This window comes from Chelonoidis abingdonii, chromosome 9, assembly GCF_003597395.2.
Source record: "Chelonoidis abingdonii isolate Lonesome George chromosome 9, CheloAbing_2.0, whole genome shotgun sequence".
Lineage (NCBI taxonomy): Eukaryota > Metazoa > Chordata > Testudines > Testudinidae > Chelonoidis > Chelonoidis abingdonii.
Window position 1 is genome coordinate 42,041,549 of NC_133777.1, and position 19,124 is coordinate 42,060,672.

Sequence of the window (19,124 nt, forward strand, 5' to 3'; positions counted from 1 at the left end):
GCCAGGAGAAGGCAGCCAAGAGAAGATAGGGTAAAGCACATGGGAGCTGGAGAATCGCTTCAGGCACTGAAGCGAGCTTCCAGAAGCAGGTTGGCTCACCCAGTCTGCCTGCTTTGAGCTCAGTGAGGTGCTCCCTTACAGGAGAGCTGTGCCACCAGGGGCCAGGCACAGGAACATAATGCTTATTGAACAAGTTAGATTACAAGAGGCCCACACTCTCCCATGCAGAGTCTCGGCCAGACTCTGGCCAGCACACTGCAGCAGGGGCACTATGACCCTTTGACCCTGCAGCAGTAGGGGTTATAGCAGATCCTTACTTTGCACTTCTAGATCAAGCCAGATGATCTGGCCCTGGACCCAGCCTGGCCCCTCCCTGAAGGGCCATGTTTGTATGAGGCAAATTGATCTGCCATGCCCATAGCAGTGCCTCAGCCACAGGAAGCAAAGGTCCTGGTCCCCGCACTGGCTCAGAGATTGCTCTAGGAGAAGGAAAAGCCTCCCTGCGCCTCTTCCTACTGCAGTTCAGGCCAGGAGAGCCAGAGTGTCCCTGCACGGTGCCTCTAACTTCTCTGCTTGAGTAGAGCATTGCGGTGGTGGCAGATGTTCTGCTGCAGAGACCCCACATTCTCCCCTGGCACTGGGGAGCACATTGCTGTGCTGCTCTGTGCAGCTCCCCCCTCACCCCAAATCCCCCACACGTTAGTTAGGGCTCTCTGGAGCAGCCTTCCTGGCAACACTGGCAGTCTGCTGAGAGGAGCTGAGCCCCAGGCAGGAGCTGGCTTTGTTTGTGCTAACGGGGGAGGAAAGGTGAAGGTTAGACCTGACAACGTGGGACTGAGTCTATCCCTTCGGAGAGTCTGGAAGGAAGTGCCTGACAAGTGCTGTTCTCGAACGTGCACAGTAGAGAATTTAGTTGTGTGCTTCCGTCATCACGTTGCTGGCCTCCCCCACCATGTGACATGAGTGAGACAAGGGTGTGGCCAGTCGCCTTGGAGGGGGTGCCTGGGGAGAGATGAACTCCTTTGATGCCTAGTAGCAGGTTTTTCCTGCCATGGTTCAATGAGGTTCCTCCCGCCTTGCTCCTCAGCCTCTGACAGGGCTAAGTAAATCCTAGCTTGCTGGGGAGAAGTTCAATGTAAGATGGTGCCATGCTGTGGTGCCATATTGTGCTGTCAAGTTGGAGATGTGGGTTAGAAAGAATGCCTGGCATCTCATTCCCCAGGCTCTGGTGGGTGGGTAGCGTGAGGCCCATGCACTGACTGCCAAGGAGATATGGGCTACAGAGATGGGCAGAAGCTTGCAAATCCCGCTGTGCACCCTGGAGAAGAGATGGTTACCTTACCAGTCTTTCCAGACGTGGGGGCCATCACGCTTAGGAATGAAGCTGTAGGACAGCCACTCCACTAGCGGCAATTAGGCATCACTAGGGTGTCCCATCTCCAGGGACAGCTCTGAGCTTCAGGGCTAGCCTGCGCTGGCATCATGGCTGGCGTTCACTAGGGACATCAAAGGAGGGATTTGAGAGAGGGAGGGAAGGTAGATGGTATCATTTAAGTCAGTGATTGGCCACTGTGGGAGTTCCCCTGGCAGAGGCTTGCAGCACCACACAGGAAGCAGTCACAGGTGTGCCAGCCCATTGGGCTATGGTGTCATCTCTAGGAGGGCCACAGTAATGCCCAGGTAGTATTGGTAGTGAGACGGGTAATAGTCAATGAGCAGGTTACTGAAAGCTCAAAGCTACTTGAGACCCTAGACCGGCCTCATACCACTGCTTGCCATCTGAGCAGGAGACATGTGCACCAGTCCCAAGGAGCCAGCTTGGCTGGAGCTATTACACTGAGTCACTCCTAGAGTTACAGCCAAGAAGGCAAACAGTATGCACCCCTCCAGCTGCCACACCACCAGGGGATGGGATCCCTCAAGGATGAGCCATGTGCCCAGACAAGAGCCACATGTCACAGGTCTGGCTTTACTTGGGGTACTTTAACAATTTGTTAGGGGTTCATAGTGCACATGGTCTGAGACCAAGAGATCTAAAAAAAAGGTGTTACAGGAGTGTCTCCAACGGGCTATGAAGCTGCTGAAGCCCAGTGTAGGGGGACTAGGTCCCACACTGCAGAGGAACATCCAGGCAGACCAGCATTTTTGCTCACCCTGATTTCCTGGGAAGGAGCAGCTGCAGTGATGAACCTGTGGAAGTGCTTGTATGCTGCATCACAGCAAGAACAGTGCCTCTCTACTAGCCACCATAGCCAGTGTGGATGGAGGACTCTGCCAGTGGTCTGTTTTGTTACATATTGAGAACAGGGTTTGAAGGCTACTTACTTGGCAAAGATTTTATCCACAATTCAAGAACTACAGTCCTCACTCTAATCTCACCCCACCCTGCAGCCCCACCCAGTTGGGCCTCTGCAGCAGCAGGCTCCTGCCTATGGGATTAGCTGCTGCCAGCTCAGCCACCCAAGTAATGTTTAACTCCATACATTTTTATTGGGCACCTGTGCACTATGTGGGAATGCCTGAGGACATGCCAACTAGAGATCACAGCATGGGGAGAAACCTGGTAGTGACTCAGAGCTGCAGGAGAGGATGTTCTTCCCAAAACTACTTTAATGAAGAGACCTGATCAAACTACAGCCCTTTGCCAGACAGACACTCCTCCTCTTCCCTCCCTGCCCCCTGAGTGGGAAAGGCCAGGTGAATGCTACTTGCATGTGGATGAGCTGTACAGACTTCTACAGTTTTGGACAAGTTAACCCATTACTGCTCTATTCTGGCTGCATGGGCTGTACTGTAGCTAGTGCCATCTGCCCAGCCACCCAGCACAACATGGCAGCACTGCCTAGGGCAGAGCTCCTGCTAGTGGGCATTAGCTCCAATACTGCTGCTTGCTGGGCATCTAAGAGGAATTCTAGACATACCAGCCCTGTAGAAGTGGAGCCAACTGAAGAGCTTTTAGAGGATTCATGAGCTAGATGGGCAGAGCTGATCTTGTAAAGCAAGTGTATTAATCTCCCTCTGTATAGGCACTGATTCCATGGGTGCTCTGGGGCTGGAGCACCCATTGGGAAAAGCCCCCTCCCCCATCAGCACCTCTCCCCACACCTGCAATCAGCTGTTTTGTGGCATGCAGGAGTCTGGGCAGGGGGCGGGTGGGGAGATGGGAGAGGAGCAAGGATATGGCATGCTTGGGGAAGGGGTGGAGTAGGGGCAGGGCCTGGGGGTTGAGCACCTCCCAGCTCAAAGGAAAGTTGGTGCCTGTGCCCCTCTGGCTCAAGTCCTAGGGAAGGGTAGGTGAGGCTTCCTGGTCTGGGTAAGCTTCAACTGGACTTCCCTCTCAAGCCATTGTTGTAAAATGTAGTTGCTGCAATTGCTTCCTTTCCTCTAGCCATCTCACAACAGCCTAGGGCTGTATGGAGAGGCATGGTATGTGACTGGTCTAGGAACCCTAGACATTCTAGAGTACAGTATCCCAAGTCACTACTGGCCCATTTAGACTATTTAACAGCAGTGCAGGGACTTGAGCAACCAAGCTATTGTCAGTCAATACAAGGACAGACCTCTCAGTCCAGCCCTATGCAGCTTAGCAGCCTGCTGGATCTCACTTATGTAGTAAAATGCCAAACTATTGGCTAAAGAGGCACAGCTGGACAGAGGAGGCCTCTCCATAGTTCAGTCTGATGTGTCCTGTATCCTGTCCATCAGGACCCAAGCCTACATGTGCCAATGCCTCAAGCAGGGATGTCAGAGCTACATGGCAACAACAAGAGCAACTAACCATAGCCCTTTGTTGCACATCGGCTGAAACCAGATACATTAAGATGCAGCAATAGAGAGCTGAGGCTCCCTGACAAGGTTAACTGTCCATGTACCTCTATGCCCTCACAGCCCTGTGGCCCCACCCTGGGAGACAAGGCTGGGCTCTTAATCCCCTCTTCCAAATGGGGACTTGAGGCATAGCCAGTGACTTGCTCAGGCCATCCCAGGCTGTTTGTGGCAGATCAGGGGTCAATTCCTGCTCTTCCATGGTCTAGGCAGGGGTCTAGCCACTGAACCTTCCTTCTTCTGCCTCCCCATGGTGATGCCATGCTAGGTTTAATTAGCACATTGTGGGTCCCAGATTAGAGTTAAAAGCTTGTTTAAGGTTCTTATCCCTCCTCCCCTGCAGGGCATCACTACAGGCAGAAGCACCCAAAACCTTAACATGTTTTGATTGGGTTTTCAGTGCAATGGTCAACAGGTGCAGGGGTTAGTCACTGGTCTGGGCACCATTATAACATCCTTGTACTTTGTCCTGAGGGATTCACACTCAACCTTAGCTCCATTTTAGTGTAGGTGGCCTTGGAATTCCTTGGATTTTAAGAGAAAAAAAATCTACACTAACCTTTAACAAGGAGCCCAAAAATAATGCAATGGCTCCATATTCAAAGAGCTGGTAGTAACAGCCTTAAGTCTTTTAACTTTGAAAGGGCAGATTCACGGGCATGCCAAAGCAGCCTGCAAGCTCCAGTTGTGAAGCTCTCTCAAAGCAGCCACAGCAACCTTGTAAATCTGATCCTTGCCAGAGACTGCAGCTAGGACACGAGCCTCAAGAACCAGGCTCCCTATGGGTACCAAGGCTTCTGCCTCAGTTCACCTCCAGGTTCTGGTGCAGCAGAGCCATGGGGAGCCTTTTAAAGACTGCTCCCCAAGCTAGCATATGGCCACAGAACATCAGAGATGATTAACAGGTGGGCAGAGTCATCTACCAGTGAAGTGACCAGTCCACCTCTTTACTGGAAAGAAGATCACTCCACGCAGACAAGCTATGGAAGGGCAAGATTTGGTGGAGTTTGGATTTGTCATCTGAGCTGTTGACCTCACCTTGTCTATAGCATGAGCATTAACTCTGCCTAGCTATTACTGAGTTGATTCAAACACAGCCTGTGCACAAAGTTCCCATTAGTTTTAGCAATGAGAAGTTCGAAAAAGCACCATTTAGAACAAAGCTGAATCTCCTAAGTACTTAATTTAATTAACTCCAATAGAACCCCTGCCCCACAAGCAAATGGAACGCAGACTTGGCTACAGAGTCATGACCTACCCCTCCATAAGCAGGTTGCACCAATCTGCCAGCATTTCCTCCCTCTAGCCCTGCTGAGCAGGATTCTGCTTGGCTTGATGCACTCCCTGCCAGCCAAGTCCCAAGGGCAGGCTTCCCCTGCTGTCGGCAGCCAAGCAGACTGAACCTGCAGTGCCAGAAGTGTCTGGGCTTTCACTGCATGGGGGGACAGGTGACCTCAGGCTGCCTGTTGCTCAGTAGCCTGCACTTTCATCAGGGCCCCCAGCACAGCCTGTTTATTTAGAGCAGCAGCACAGGAATGCACTCCCCTGCTCAGTAGGTGGGTCAAGGTGCAGAAGCCAATGGCCAAGCCAAACATACAGAGAGGAGGAGGAACAAATAAGGCTCCAAGTTAATGGTTCTCCAGAAGGTGAGAGAGGACTTCCCTTGGGAGCAGGGCAGCTGGGCATGACTCACCTGAGCGTGAAGGGCAGCAGCGGCGGCGGCAGCAGCTGGGTATGTGAACGCGGCATGGGGGATGGCAGGGGTTAGCTCTGTGGTGTACAGTGGGTAGGGAGCCCACGCCTCTGGAGATGCTGGAATAAGAGCTGCTCCAGCCAGGTCATCTAGACATTTAGAAACAGCAGTCAGTGTTTGAGATGTGCACCAAGGGGAAACGGAGCTGGACTCTGCAGCAGCAAGACCAAGGCTCAGCAGTGCTTTGCTTCCAGAAATCCCTCAGGGAAGGATTAGAGATCTAAGCAAACTGGAGCTCCTCTGGAAAGCCACTCCTCTGCCTCCATGCCCTGAATAGCTCCTTGCACCCAGAGCCTGGTGCAGCTCAGCCACCAGTGATCAAGCTTAGGAAAGTTATGGCTTGATGTGCGGAGAAGTTTAATGCCAGCAATGCCACCTCCTCTCCTGCCCCAGAGGAGAGGTCTAGCTACTGTGGAGAGCCGAAGGGGCTAACCCTGACAGCCTCCATAGCTCAGAGTACTCATGCTGCTATCTACACCTGGGAAACCCTTGTACGTGGAGCAGGCTGCCCCCAGCAGAGCCCACAGGCAGGTCCTGCTGCAGCTGTGGGTGAAGGACCAAGCTGGAGCTCTCCTTCATTTCAATGCCCTCCCAACAGCCAAGCTGTTGCCTACAGTAGTGACACTGGCACATCTGAAGCCAGGCTCCTGCCCAACATGGGCATTAACAAGGGAAGCAGCCACAGCGCCTGCTCCACTGCAGAGCCCCTCCTTCCCCAGCATGGCCCTGGGGGCTACTCACAGGGGTCCCGTGCGATGAAGTGTGCGCCCAAGGCAGGGTGGATGTTGGTGGGGTTCGGTGTGGCCATCAACTTGCTTTTTGCCATCTTGGTGTTGGCTTTGGCAAACTCCAACCGCAAGGTCTGTGGGTTCTCCGGGTCAAAGCGGATGCCCTGCAGGAGGGAAGCACAGAGTCTTGCACTGAAGCCAATTCCACTCCCCAGGTGGGTTCAGATAAGCTGTGACTAGTCCTCTCCTTGGTCAGGGACCAGAGCCCTGCATAACTGGCTGAGCACAGCAGGGTGAGGCCAGGGGACACTAGATCAGAAATAGCGTGCTTGACTCACCCAGGACAGCTGGCTCTCTAGCCTTCTGTGCACTGGGGAATTTTTCCCTCTTGCCAACAGGTACAGCTGATCTGGTGTTTGAAGCATGCGCATGTGGACAGGACCAAGCCCCACACAGCACCATCTTTCAGAGAGTGGGGGAGCTTTGCTCAGGGTAAGTTGACTGTGCTGGAGATTAGAGAGCCCTGTCCACATTGCATTTCCTCCTGTGGGCAATGGGAAGGGCTAGATGCCTGGTAACACTGGGTGGGGATGCACTAGTGCAGAAAAGGCTGCCACAGGCAGCAGCTGCTCAGCTCAAGTAGGAGGCAGCAAGATGGGCTCCCCAACATGCAATAGCTTGGCTTGTCACCTTAGCAAGGTTTATTAGATGGCTTAGGGGCAGGATGCTATGCAGCAGGGAGGAGACGACATGCATGGCTGAAGGGGATGTGATGAGTGGTGCACACTTGCAAGGATAATACCCTCAGTGTATCTGAGCCAGTAGGTGCATTAGTCCCTGGCAAACACCCAGATGCCATGGTTTATGGAAAAGAAGTCATAAAAAAAAAAAAAAAAAAAAAAAAAGAGACCCCACAGATCTACAGGGCCCATTGTAAGCCAGGTGCTGGGGGCTTCAGAAGTTCAATCCACAATAGCTTCCTGTGGAAGCTACTTGTCACCCTCCCTGCTTGATGGCACCTAGCCATTCAGTACTAACAGCAAGGCAGCCCTCCTCTGGCAGCACCACCACACGGGTGTAGCTAACTGCTACCCAGCAATGGAGAACCAGGGGTCTGTAGTCCTTGCATCTTCATTTGCAAGTTAGGGCACTAAATGCACCACTGAGCTCAGCCTATAAGCTCCTACATTTGGAATAAGTATTTGGTAATAGGCTCAAAAAGGTATGAGACCCAATGGCTAGATATTGAAGCAAGAATAAGTCAGACCAGAAATGAGGTGTACATTTCTACTAGTGAGGGTAATTAATCATCAGAACAACTTCAAGGATTGTAGCAGCTTCTCCAGAGGAGATTGGCTTTTTTTCTAGTTCAAAAGGAATTGTTGTGGGGAGTCTCTGGCCTGTGCTATACAGAGGTCTGATGAAAGGATCACAGGGATCTCTTTGGGCCTTGGAATCCATGAATCTAAGATTCATCCTCTGCTTGTTTGACTGTCCCGCAACCAAGGGAAGCCAGAAGTCACCCAAGTTATGTCATGCCCCCCATACTCCAGTCTGATACGCCAGTTTTGCAGCTAGTGTCTGAAATAAGACATGGTTACGAATGAGGCAGGCTGTGACCAGGCAGTGAAGACCCTTTGCCTCAGAGCTGGAGACCCAGAGGACAGGAGACCTTTAGTCTTCAGCAGAAAGGTATGACAGAAGGGGGATTGAAAGCTGGCAGTGAATAGAGGGAAGTTGTGCAGTATTTGCTGTGCCCAGCTCATTAGTGTATCGATCAGCAGATAGGCCAATGCAATGTTACCTAGCTGTGGAGGAGTTCTGAGCAGATGAAGTTCATTGCATTGGCTATAGCTAGTTTCTACAACAGGCTGAAGTCCTAGTGCAGGTACTGATCCTTGGCAGCCTATGTTTCAGGATATAGCTGAGGGGCAGGGATCCTTCACATGCTGCTGACAAGCTAAGTATCCATTTAGCTTGCTGCCTGGTTAGAAGTGGTACTAAGCATCAGCTGCTAAAGTTGGGGTTAGCCACACGAGACTGCAGCTGGAGTCATGGATGGGTACTTACGTTTAAGGCGTTCTTTGCTGCTTCAGCACCAGCTCTGCTATCAAAGGTAACGAAACCTACTGGCTGGAGGAGACAACTGGTTAGGTCTGAGCACCTCTTCCCATGCTACTCCTCCCCAGGCTGCCAACACCAGAGGCTCAGCTCCAGTCAGACCAGAATCCTGCAGCATTCAGAGTGCAGGAAGAGGCCAGTGTGGCTGCTCTAAACCAGAATTTAGGGGCAGAAAATTCAGAGAGAAGCCCAAGGGTCATACTATGACTCCAATTCCTGCCCCTGGTGCTTCTTCTGGCCTGGGCCCAGGGCTGCCTTGTTAGCACTATGGGATTTTGACTGGCCTAAGGATCCATCTGCCCAGCACCAGACACCACATGGTTTTCTTTCAAGGGCACAGAGATCCAATCGCCCTCAGCTCTGGCCCTGGAACAATGTCTGAATTGCAGCTCCAGCCAGTGTTTGAGCTCATCAGGGTTTGGGGGATAGTTTTGCCAGGGCAGACAAGTCATGAGGGTTGAGGAGTAGTGTCAGATCCTACCCCTTTATCTCACCTGTGGTCATGTCACATCTGCAGAGAGCTGCATGGACACAGGGCAGCAAACCACGCCCCCCTCTCTGAGACCAGCACATGCTTAAGCCTTGGAGGTGGGAGGGGACACCACACAGCCTTTATGAAGGGGCAACAAACACTTCCATGCAGCCAGCTCAGGTCCTGGATTAAGCATTCATCCCCCCTGCCTCCTCCATCTATGGAGTCTGGGGAGCTCTGCGTAGGAAGGTGCGACACCTCTCAGTACCTAGGGCAGGAGGGCCCCAGTTACCCATGGGGATTACGCTAAGAGGCTTGGAGTTTGCAGCTTCACAGTTCTGCCTCCCATTTCCTACTAACATTTGCCTCTCAAACAGGAGGGACCCAGCAAGATACTGGTTGTTCTGTGGCTACCCTTCACCAGCATTGTTGGAGGGGGGCTGCACTGGACTGCATGTCAGCTTTGTTCACACAGAAGCACAGCTCTCAGTAAGAGGGACCATAGGGCCATGTCAGCTTGGAGTGACAGCTCCACATCTGAGGCAGAGGCAATGCAGCACCCACTGACCTTGTCCGATAGACTCACAGGCCTGTGCCCTGCCTAGGCTGGGCAACCCTCACCCAAAGGATCTCTCCACAGCCTTAGACTGCCTCTGCCCCACCACTGCGCTATCAAAATGGCCTCTGGTCTAGTCTGCCTGCAAGATGCTTTCTGCTTACAAGAGCTGGCAGGTTGGGCTTAGCTGGCCAAGTGGAACAGGCCAGGTGGGGCACAGCATTCTGTTCCTCAAGGGAAGTCACTGATGGTCCTGCTCCAAGGCTCACTGCCACCCAGCAGAGGTGGCTGGGAAGACATTTGGGAAAGCTGCACCATGGGCTGGGGGCCAGGGTCTGGATGCAGGTGGGAGCAGGGACTGAGGAGAGAGCCCGGGTTACCAAAGGATGGCATTTCACCCTGCAAGGACTGTGGCATCCTCCCTGAGTCCCATCCTCGGAACCTAATCCCTGCTACACCAGAAGCCATTGAATTAGTGCCCAGGGAAGGGGAGAGGGGATGGAATAAGGCGAGTTACCTGTTTTGATGTTAGTTTGATCAGTGACCCTTCATAGCCCTGGGAAAAAAAAAAAAAAAAACACACACCAAACAGGAAGTTATGACTCCTTAAAGATAAGGCAACCAGCAAGGTGTCTGGACAACACAACTGACTCCAGGAATCCCCCACCAGCATAACTCTGGATGATCCAGCTGTGGTGTTTGAGCTATGTTAGCTTCTCCTCCCAGCCTGGTCCCTCTTCTCATCTCCCACCCTGCTGGACTTGGCATGCGCCATGAGTGCTTGCTCCCACCTGCGCATGCTGGACAAAGGTCTGGAGAGCCTGCAAAGAGTTACTTAGTAGCAAAAGCAGCTTCCCCACAGCTGCTCACAACAGGAGTCAGGTCTTTAACTTCAGATGCCTCCTCTGTCCATTGTCCTACCTTTGATTCAGAATCTGTTCAGGAAGCTAGATGCCGGGGGGAGGAGGGGCACATTAACCCCAGCAGATGCTGCTGCCAGCTGATGAAGAGGTTACTGAACAGGAGGAATACTGGAGCAGCTATTCTGGTTTCTGGTCCCCATGCATCCAGAGCAGCAGAACTGCCTAGACCTGTGGCTTTCAACCTTCTCTTTTGCAGAGTCAAGATATTTTGACTGGAGGTGTGGACCCCTTTGGAAATCTTAGGCAGTCTGCAGACCCCCAGGGGTCCACAGGTTGAAAACCACTGGCCTGAAGTACAGACTGCAGACCAGAGCACCAGCATCAGTTCAGTTGCAGCCCATAGTCTGGGTTTATAGCTTCCCAGACCAGTTACGCACATCTAGGTTTGCCCAGGAGGGACGGTTTGTTGTGCCACCAGGTTTGTGCAGTGCACATGGCCTCACAGAGTCCTTAACACTAGAGGCAGTGCCCCAAGCAAGCCTAGATGTCTCTAAAAAATTCTGTGGTAGTGTAGCTTGTGTCCCAACCCCTATACACTAGGACAAGGGCTAGCCCAAGGCACAGTATGTTCTCATCCAGGTGAGACATGCAACATTTGGAAAGAGGAGTCTGTGCCACAGCAGGGGGGGTGGGGGGGGGGGGGAAGTGTACAGCCCCCTCCTCCCCAAACAGGCCTGTTCTCCAAGTACACTGGAGGGAAAGTTGCCATGGTAGCTGTTCAGCAGCTCTACCCAGCTTAGCTACTCTCCAACCCCTCGGTGATGACTGAGCAAAAAAAAAAGTTTAGCTGTCACAGGGAATCTGATTCACCTGGGTCAGACATTTCACCCCTCTGCACATTAGGGACAGGAGAGCTCTTCACCTCCCCTTAGAGCAGCAAACAGCAGCTAGAACATGGGACATCCTGCTCCCTAGGGCTCTCTGATGCAGTGGGGAGCAAGCAGTGCCTGCAGCAGCTTTTACTACATTGGTATGAGCTCCTGTGAAAGGAGGGAACTACCATGGGCCCCCCCAAGGGGCACTTTCTGGGTTATCAGAAGAGTATGGCAAGCTCCAAGCTCCCATTCACCCTGGGCTCAAGACAGCGAGGGATTGATGGCTTGCAGTGCCTGGGACAGAAGGGATAGCCTCTACTCCCCAGCTGAGGCTTCTGTTACTCAACTGCCACCAGCATTAGATGCCTCACTATTGTGACTGAGCATCTACCAGGTTACCCGGAAGGGCTCCTCCCCAACCCCCACTGAGCAGCAGCCTGGGTCCCCTCACTCTTCCCATTAGACTTCCAGACCCAGGGGGGAGGGATAGCTCAGTGGTTTCAGCATTGGCCTGCTAAACCCAGGGTTGTGAGTTCAGTCCTTCAGGGGACCATTTGGGGAACTGGGGTAAAAATCTGGGGATTGGTCCTGCTTTGAGCAGGGAGTTGGACTAGATGACCTCCTGAGGTCCCTTCCAACCTTAATATTCTATGAACATCTCCTTTGCCCCCACATCATCCTGTCCCCCAAAAAAGAAACACTCCCTCAAGCAGACAGCAGCCTGTGCTGCCCAAGGCAGGCCATCTAGAGGACTAACTGGCATGTTGCTAGCAGGGCAGCCCACTTTAGGTTGGTTTTGCACCTACTCACCTTGAACGGTCGGAAGAGCAGATAGAGCTCTCTGGGTTTGATGTCCACAGGAAGGCCACTGACAAAGAGTGTCCGTACCTAGAAGAGATGGGCCCACACTGAGTGCCAGACAGGCAGAGGCTGGAGTGCTAGGTAACACATGCATTTCAGAGACATGGCCTCAATACATCACCCTTTGCATTCCAAGCCTTTCCCTGGAGAGAGGGGGGGAGTGTCATCCCTATGGCAGCATGTTCCTGGGGGTAGAAATGCTGCTCTAGCTCTAGAACTCAAGCTTCCTAGATTTGGGGGAAGGGGTGTCTAGCTAGAGAGGTCATTCAAACTGCTGGATCACCTTCAGAGGCACTGCAGTGCCTCCTTCTGAGGGGGTGGACCCATCAGGACTGTTCATTGAGCCAGCTTCTCAAGTTACAGAACCATGTACAGTCACTGTTCACACCCAAAACAGAGCTGCATGTGCTCCTTTATGGCTCTACTAGGCCCAGGCCCTGCCCCTCAGCACAACCTGGACACTAGAGCAGGGCCTGAGACATTGCTCAGAAATGCATGAGCCTGGATTAAAGTCTGACAGGGAATTTTGAGATGGGTTGTTTTGCCTCAAAGATCTTGCTGGGTGCACAGTGAACACACAGTGGGATTGAAATATTGCAGCTTTCCACCAACCAAGGGGTCATCTTTGCCTAGGTGACCAGCCCATCTTCTTGGCATTACACAGCCCCAGAACATCCTGCAGGGTCATGGAAGTTAGACCTACTCCATCCTTATCACCAGTGCAGGAAGGGTCTAGCAGGGAGTTCAGTATGCTTCTCAAAGTAAGGAGCCCAGAATTAGGCTTCTGGGTACAGACTCAAAGGACAGCAAGACAACCAATGGAGAATGTTCATTGAAAGCCCCAGTGGTGACAGGTCACACCATATGCACATAGTCCACTGATGGCTGCTGGAGTGAGTTGATGGTATTAGCGTGACATTCCCATCTCTGGCTCAATCCTGCAAATCCATAAATCTTTGGGACAGCCCAGGGCAATACCAGGCATGCACCCCTTCATGCCTCAATGGACATCTTAGAGCACTGTAGCTGAGGTCTGAGACATACCCAAAGAGCACACAATGCCACTTCCGCATGTGGTAAGCAATTGGAGGAAGCCCAGATCTTAGCAAGACTGGCTTGACTGACTTGCACACTTCATGCTCAGAATTTGGCATGAGCAGTGCATATGGAATGCCTCTGACAAACCCAGATCTGCCTGTAAGGGGGTCCAGACTCCTGACCCATAGTGATGCAGGCAGTACATAGATCTGCTAGATCCTGAACTTTGTCACAGTGCATAGAGGTTTTCTGCATCCATAGACATGGATGTCATGCAGAAGGCGGTAAGACCTGCCTGTCAAAGGACATTGCTTGCTACAGTTTCCACTCTGACAAGTTAATCAACCAAGGCAGCAAGCACTCTCCATGGTGCTCAACCCCACCTGCACCAAGGTTCAGAACCTTGGTCTTCTGTCCAGCATCTTGGAGACCTTGAAGAGTCACAGAACCTTAGAAATGTAGGGCTGGAAGGGACCTTGAGAAGTCATCATTCCAGCCCTGTATTGTGGCAGGGCCAAGGAAACCTAGACCATCTCTGGCAGGTGTTTGTCCAGCTTGTTTTTAAGAGCTTTCAAGGAGAGAGGTTGTAGAGTCCCCATCATTGGAAGCCTGTTTGTTCCCTCACTGGACATGGAGAGCAAGTAGTGAGGACAATTGATCACCCTTCTGTTTATAACAGTCCTTGAAGTATTAGAAGGCTTATCAAGTTGCACCTCAGTCTTCTCTAGACTAAACATGGGAGTTCCCCCCCAAACATAGAATATCAGGGTTGGAAGGGACCTCAGGAGGCCATCTAGTCCCACCCCCTGCTCAAAGCAGGACCAATCCCCAGACAGATTTATGCTCCAGACCCCTAAATGGCCCCCCTCAAGGCTTGAACACTCAACCCTGGGTTTTGCAGGCCAATGCTCAAACCACTGAGCTATCCCTCTCCCCTAATCTTTCCTCATGGTCAGGTTTTCTAAACCTTTTATCATTTTTGTTGCTCTTCTGGACTTTCTCCAATTTGTCAACATCCTTCCTAGAGTGATGCCCAGAATTGCCCAGTACTCCACCTGGGGCCTCACTAGGGTCAAGCAGACCAGGGCAATTACCTCTTGTGTCTTGTATACAGACAGTCCAGTTAATACACCCTAGAACATTACCTTTTTTGCAGCTGCACCACATTGACAAATCAGTTTATGGTCCACTAATCCCTAGCTCTCTCTCAGCACTGCTACCCCCTAGCCAGTTATTGATTTTTCCTTCCTAAGTGAAGTACTTTGTACTTCGTGACTTTCATCTTGTTGATTTCAGACCATCTTAAAGAGGACCATGATAAATTAGAGGACAAGTTCTCAAAAGTACTTGCAACCCTTTCCATGGGCAAGGATCATAAACTGACTCCCCACTCCATTATTCAAGTCATTAATGAAAATATTGGCCAGTGCTGGACCCAGGACTGACCCCTGTTGGGCCACACTAGATACAAATGCCTTGCTGTCATGTTGGATGGGTGTAACTTCTGAGTACAGTCTTTCATCCAGTTGTGCACCCACTTCATAATAAATTCATCTAGATCACATTTCCCTAGTTTGCTTATGAGAATGTCATGCAAAAGAAACAACCTGTTAAAAACCTCACTAAAAACTCAAGGTCTGTCATATCTACTGCTTCCCTCCATCCACTAGATCAGTAACCCTACCAAAAGGAGGAAACTAAGTTAGTTTGGCATGATTTGTTGACAAATCCTTGCTAGTTATTCCTTATAAGCCTTATTACCCTCCAGCTGCTTACAAGTGCATTGTTCAATACCTGGAAAGATACTGGAGCAAGTTCATTGAAGTTAAGCTGACTTGTCTATAATTCCCTGGGTCCTCCTTGTGCACCTTTTTAGAGGAGAGCAAACACAGTACCTTTCTCCAGTCTTTGGGGACCTTCTTGTCCTCCAGGAATTCTCAAAAGATAAGTTGCTAACAGCTCTAAGATTGCTGCAGCTAGTTGCTTAAATAAATACCCTAGACAAATATCAGGCCCTATGACTAGAACACATCTGTATAAATATTCTGTAACCTGTTTTCCCTATTTAGCTTTCATTCCTTCCCTGGTTGTCAGTATCGTGTTGAGTAACTTATCTTTCTAGTGAAGAAAGAGGCAAAATGGGCATTAAAGCACCTCAGCTTTCTTGATATTTTTAAACTCTCCTTCCCTGCTAAGTAGAGGGCCTACACTTCCCTTTGTCTCTTGTTTCTAATATACTTAAAGAGTCTTATTGCCTCGTGTCTCCTCTGCTAGGTAAGTCATTTTGTGCCTTAGCCTCAGCATAAGCATATAGAAAAAGTATTTTCATACATTCATCATTTAATTCACTGGGGACACAGCCATTTACTCCCTGCAACCACCAAAGTCCAGCAGACCATTCCAGTCCAGCAAGTGACAGAAACCTGCATAGTGTCTGGGCCTGTCCTGCCTACTCCAACCCACTTCCATTCCTGGCCACCTACAAAATCCACTCTGCTGTAGGTATGGTCTCAGCCTGCTAGGTTCTTTCTACCTATCAGTGGCCTCCTTTAATCTGTACCTGGTCTTGGCAGGCTGGACCCTTGCTGAGGTGAGTCCTGGGGTAGTGAGTGGCAGAAGTAGCATTTGAGAGTGATGGCCATCTCCTGCAGCTGGACTACGTGCTCCTTGGGACTATCAAAAACAGCCACCATCAAGCTGTGCAAGTCAATCCTGCAGCCTCACCGGAGAGGTGACTGGTTCTCATGCAGTACAACTGCTCGTCAGAGCTGCTAAGACAAACCAGGGACCCAGCAGCTCAGCCACAGCCTGCATGTAGCTGATGAGCAAGCAGCACTAATGGAGAGGCTGGGGAGCATCTGCTGTGCATTTTCAGAAGACACCAGCCCATTTTGCACACAGGCAGTGGCCATGTCACCAATGCTAGGCCTGCACATGTCTCAGCCATGTGAAACAGCCTTCCCTGTTCAATATTTCAGGATGTGCTCAGGTCCCAGAATGGGATGGTCTCTGTGCAGCAAGATACAAGTCAGATGGTTTTGAAAGTGGTCCTGTACTGTTATTAACAAGCATGTTAGAAGGGAGAGGCAGCATTAGCTTGAGGACCAGACAGTCCCAGAGAACAGCATGAGCAGGAAAGACCCAGGAGACTGGAGAATATATTGAAAGCTCTGTCAGACTCAGGACAAAGATGGATATGGTTGGTAGCCCACTCTGAATTGAGCCCATCTACACTAGGAAAGGGTCCACTGTCAGTGACTGCTCCTAGAGAGGCTCCCCACCTTCCACCCCCACTGCATTGTTCAAGTTGGTTTCACCACCAGCGTGATGAAACCGGAGGAGTCTTTTCAGCACCATGGCAGAGACCCAGGTCTCAAGCACCATCCCATGACAGGAAGCCTTGTTTGGCCACCAGCTGGGGAGGGAGAGTGGGACTCATCCTGGGGAACCTGCATCCACTGCCAGCAACAGGGTATTTTCCTCAGATGAGAAACCAAGCCAGCCAATTCTTGCCTAGGGACCCCCTTGCCTAGGGCACCTATGCTATTACCAATGCTCCCTGCACACACCCAAGCCCTGCCCGTTCTTAGCCCAGCCATACCACTGTACTGCTCCACCACACTCAGCCCAATCCCAAAGCCTCAGCCCAGCCCAATCCACAGCAGAAGCTTCTCCCCATCCCACCTCCAACTCTCCACCCAAGCTACCTGGGATAAGGAAGCAGGGTGGCTTATCACTTTCCATATCACCAGCACTCAGCCAGGTGAGTGAAGTGGTGACTTGGACAATGCCATGGCTGTCTTGCCCAGTGTGAGGCATCACTTGGGTCTTCATGCATTTCATGCGCACACACACACACCCCCCAGCAGCAAGCCTGGTACAGAGACAGAGCATTACCCAGCATTTCCCCTCCCGTGGCATTGTGGGAAGCCTAGAAAAACCTGTGGCACCCTCCCAGGCAAGAATCAAGAGAGCTGGCGTGAGGTTGGGGGGGAGGGGGAGGGAGAAGGAGAGGAGAATGGTTTCTTCTACAGTCCTCGCCTCAAACAGCTAGAGAGCAGCCAAGATGAACTGTTGCCTGTCCATCATGGCAACCAAGAGACCAGCAGGCTCTGCGGCAGGAAAGCCCTACATTAATTTGCTTTATATAAACACAGAGAAACATCTTGAAGCCCATTGGAGCAAACAGAGCCCTACAGACCAAGGTTGTCCAAACATCTGTAACCAAGCCAGGGAGGTGGAGTTAAGTGAACTTTTTAGAAAGCCTTGCAATCAGAGCACCTCAGCAGAGAGCAAACCCCTTCAGCAAGTTGCATATAGGGTTGGAAGAATTTGGTTTCTTGGTAAGTGTTTTCACCAGACACAAGCTTATGAAGATATTTCCTTTGGTAAGTTAAATTTACCACTAAGCAAAGCCAGAAAGCACTGCCTGAACTAGGAACTTGATTTAAGGCTATTTGCCAGACAGACAATGCAATCTAGGTTTGAATTGTTAAAGCTTTCACTTTCTAAATTTCAACCGTCATTAAGTTGTATAACCACCCCCCACACACACACTGAAAAAAAAAAGTCAAAAATCAAGTCAGTTGAGACAATCAAGTTGTGCCAAGCCCAGTTCTAGAGTTGTGTCCATGTGCAATATAGGCCGTCACAAGGGGACTGGGGAGGAAAGAGGTCAGCATAGATACAAATGCTTTTGGCTTTGCCAGAGTTTTGCTGCTAGCACTGGAAGTCTGTCAGTGGAACAGAGTGGTTCTAAATATCAGCTGTGCCTCCTCTTAAGGCCCATTGTGCTGTGTGCTCAGGGCATAGCTGCCCTGCCCATGAGAAAGCAGTGGAGGGCTTGTGAGCTACTAGCCCAGCCTGTTCACAGGAGATCCGGCCACTGCACACGGCTGCTGTTTTGCAGAGTTGTGTCAGCTCTGGATGAGATGCAGCTGGGGCCACTTGACGATAGCCGGATGGAATGTTGTGAGGCAGCGGCCTGCTCTAAAACCCGGGACTTATAAGGCTTGAGTGATGCAAGGAACATGGGGCTTGCAAAACAAAAAATGGCAGGAAGGGAACATTTGGAATCTTAACCATGAAGATTACAAATAGTACATTCGCTGGCAGCCTAATCTTTCAGTCCCAGATATTCTAGCAGAGCCTGTTAGTGACAGGAACTTAGGCACCATGTTAGAGGGAGCAGATTCGGTGAGTCTCTGAAATGGAGTGCTCTACAAAATGCAAACATACCAAGTAGGTGGGTCACTGTCCCCTTCTTTCCCCTAGTATGTTGCATTCCTCCCCTCTTTAGTACTTTGCCCTTTTAAGAGCCAGACTAAAGCAAACCATGTCCCTGTAAGTTCGGTCTTTCTATAGCTGGTTGTTTTGGTCAGTCACAGCAACTCTGGTGTTTGGTTGGAAACAGGAGTCATGCCTTAAATCCCAGTTTCCTGCTCTTTGTAGGTAAGAGAAGTCCCTTTATAGACAGTGCCTGGAGAGCTGCAGAACCTTAGCTGCCAGCTCAGGATGAGTGAATTGAAGCCTGTGGCCCAGCAGTGGCCTCAATTAGAAGCTCAGTGGAGAGGGAAGTCACCCCAGAAGCATGTGTTTGGCCCACTTAGAGGCCAAGGAGGAAGTCAGGTGACCCAATATGGCCCAGCTCAAGTGGCAAGCCCTTGCACACAAGCAGGCTTCTCCTCAGCACTAGGTCTGTGGCCTATATGGCTGCAACAGCAGGCACTGCTTCAGCCTGGAACCTCCCAGCTCAGATGAATTTGAAGCTGCCAGCTAGCCATTCAGTACTAGCCTTCTCCCTTCTGAAGAGGGAAGGTGCTAGGTAGCATCAGGTAACCCTGTGCTGCGAGGCAGAGTTCCTGACTGCTCCTAGTCATTTAAGGGCACATGGCATTTGGTGGGGGTGCCCCCATTCAGCCACATGCCATCTTTGGCTGTGACTGCCAAGCTGAGCTTCCTGATAAATGCAATAAATTGAGAGCTACTTAATAAACAGGGATAGCTCAGTTGTTTTGAGCATTGAGCTACTA

At 51.1% G+C, this 19,124-nt stretch overlaps 1 protein-coding gene across 2 annotated transcripts in view; it reads right to left on the reverse strand.

Moving 5' to 3' along the window:
- RBPMS2 (RNA binding protein, mRNA processing factor 2) overlaps nt 1–19,124 on the reverse strand; it is a 47,968-nt gene that overhangs the window by 13,040 nt on the left and 15,804 nt on the right. Inside the window, exons 2-7 of one of the 2 annotated variants that reach the window (XM_075069442.1) lie at nt 12,004–12,081; nt 9,973–10,011; nt 8,377–8,439; nt 6,320–6,470; nt 5,519–5,667; nt 1,410–1,496 (exon numbers count right to left, since the gene is read on the reverse strand). In XM_075069442.1, coding sequence (XP_074925543.1) covers nt 1,494–1,496; nt 5,519–5,667; nt 6,320–6,470; nt 8,377–8,439; nt 9,973–10,011; nt 12,004–12,081 — 483 coding nt within the window. In that variant the 3' untranslated portion in view covers nt 1,410–1,493. Of the gene's footprint in view, nt 1–1,409; nt 1,497–5,518; nt 5,668–6,319; nt 6,471–8,376; nt 8,440–9,972; nt 10,012–12,003; nt 12,082–19,124 lie in introns of those variants that run through there. The other variant, XM_032791184.2, reaches the window with a different exon arrangement.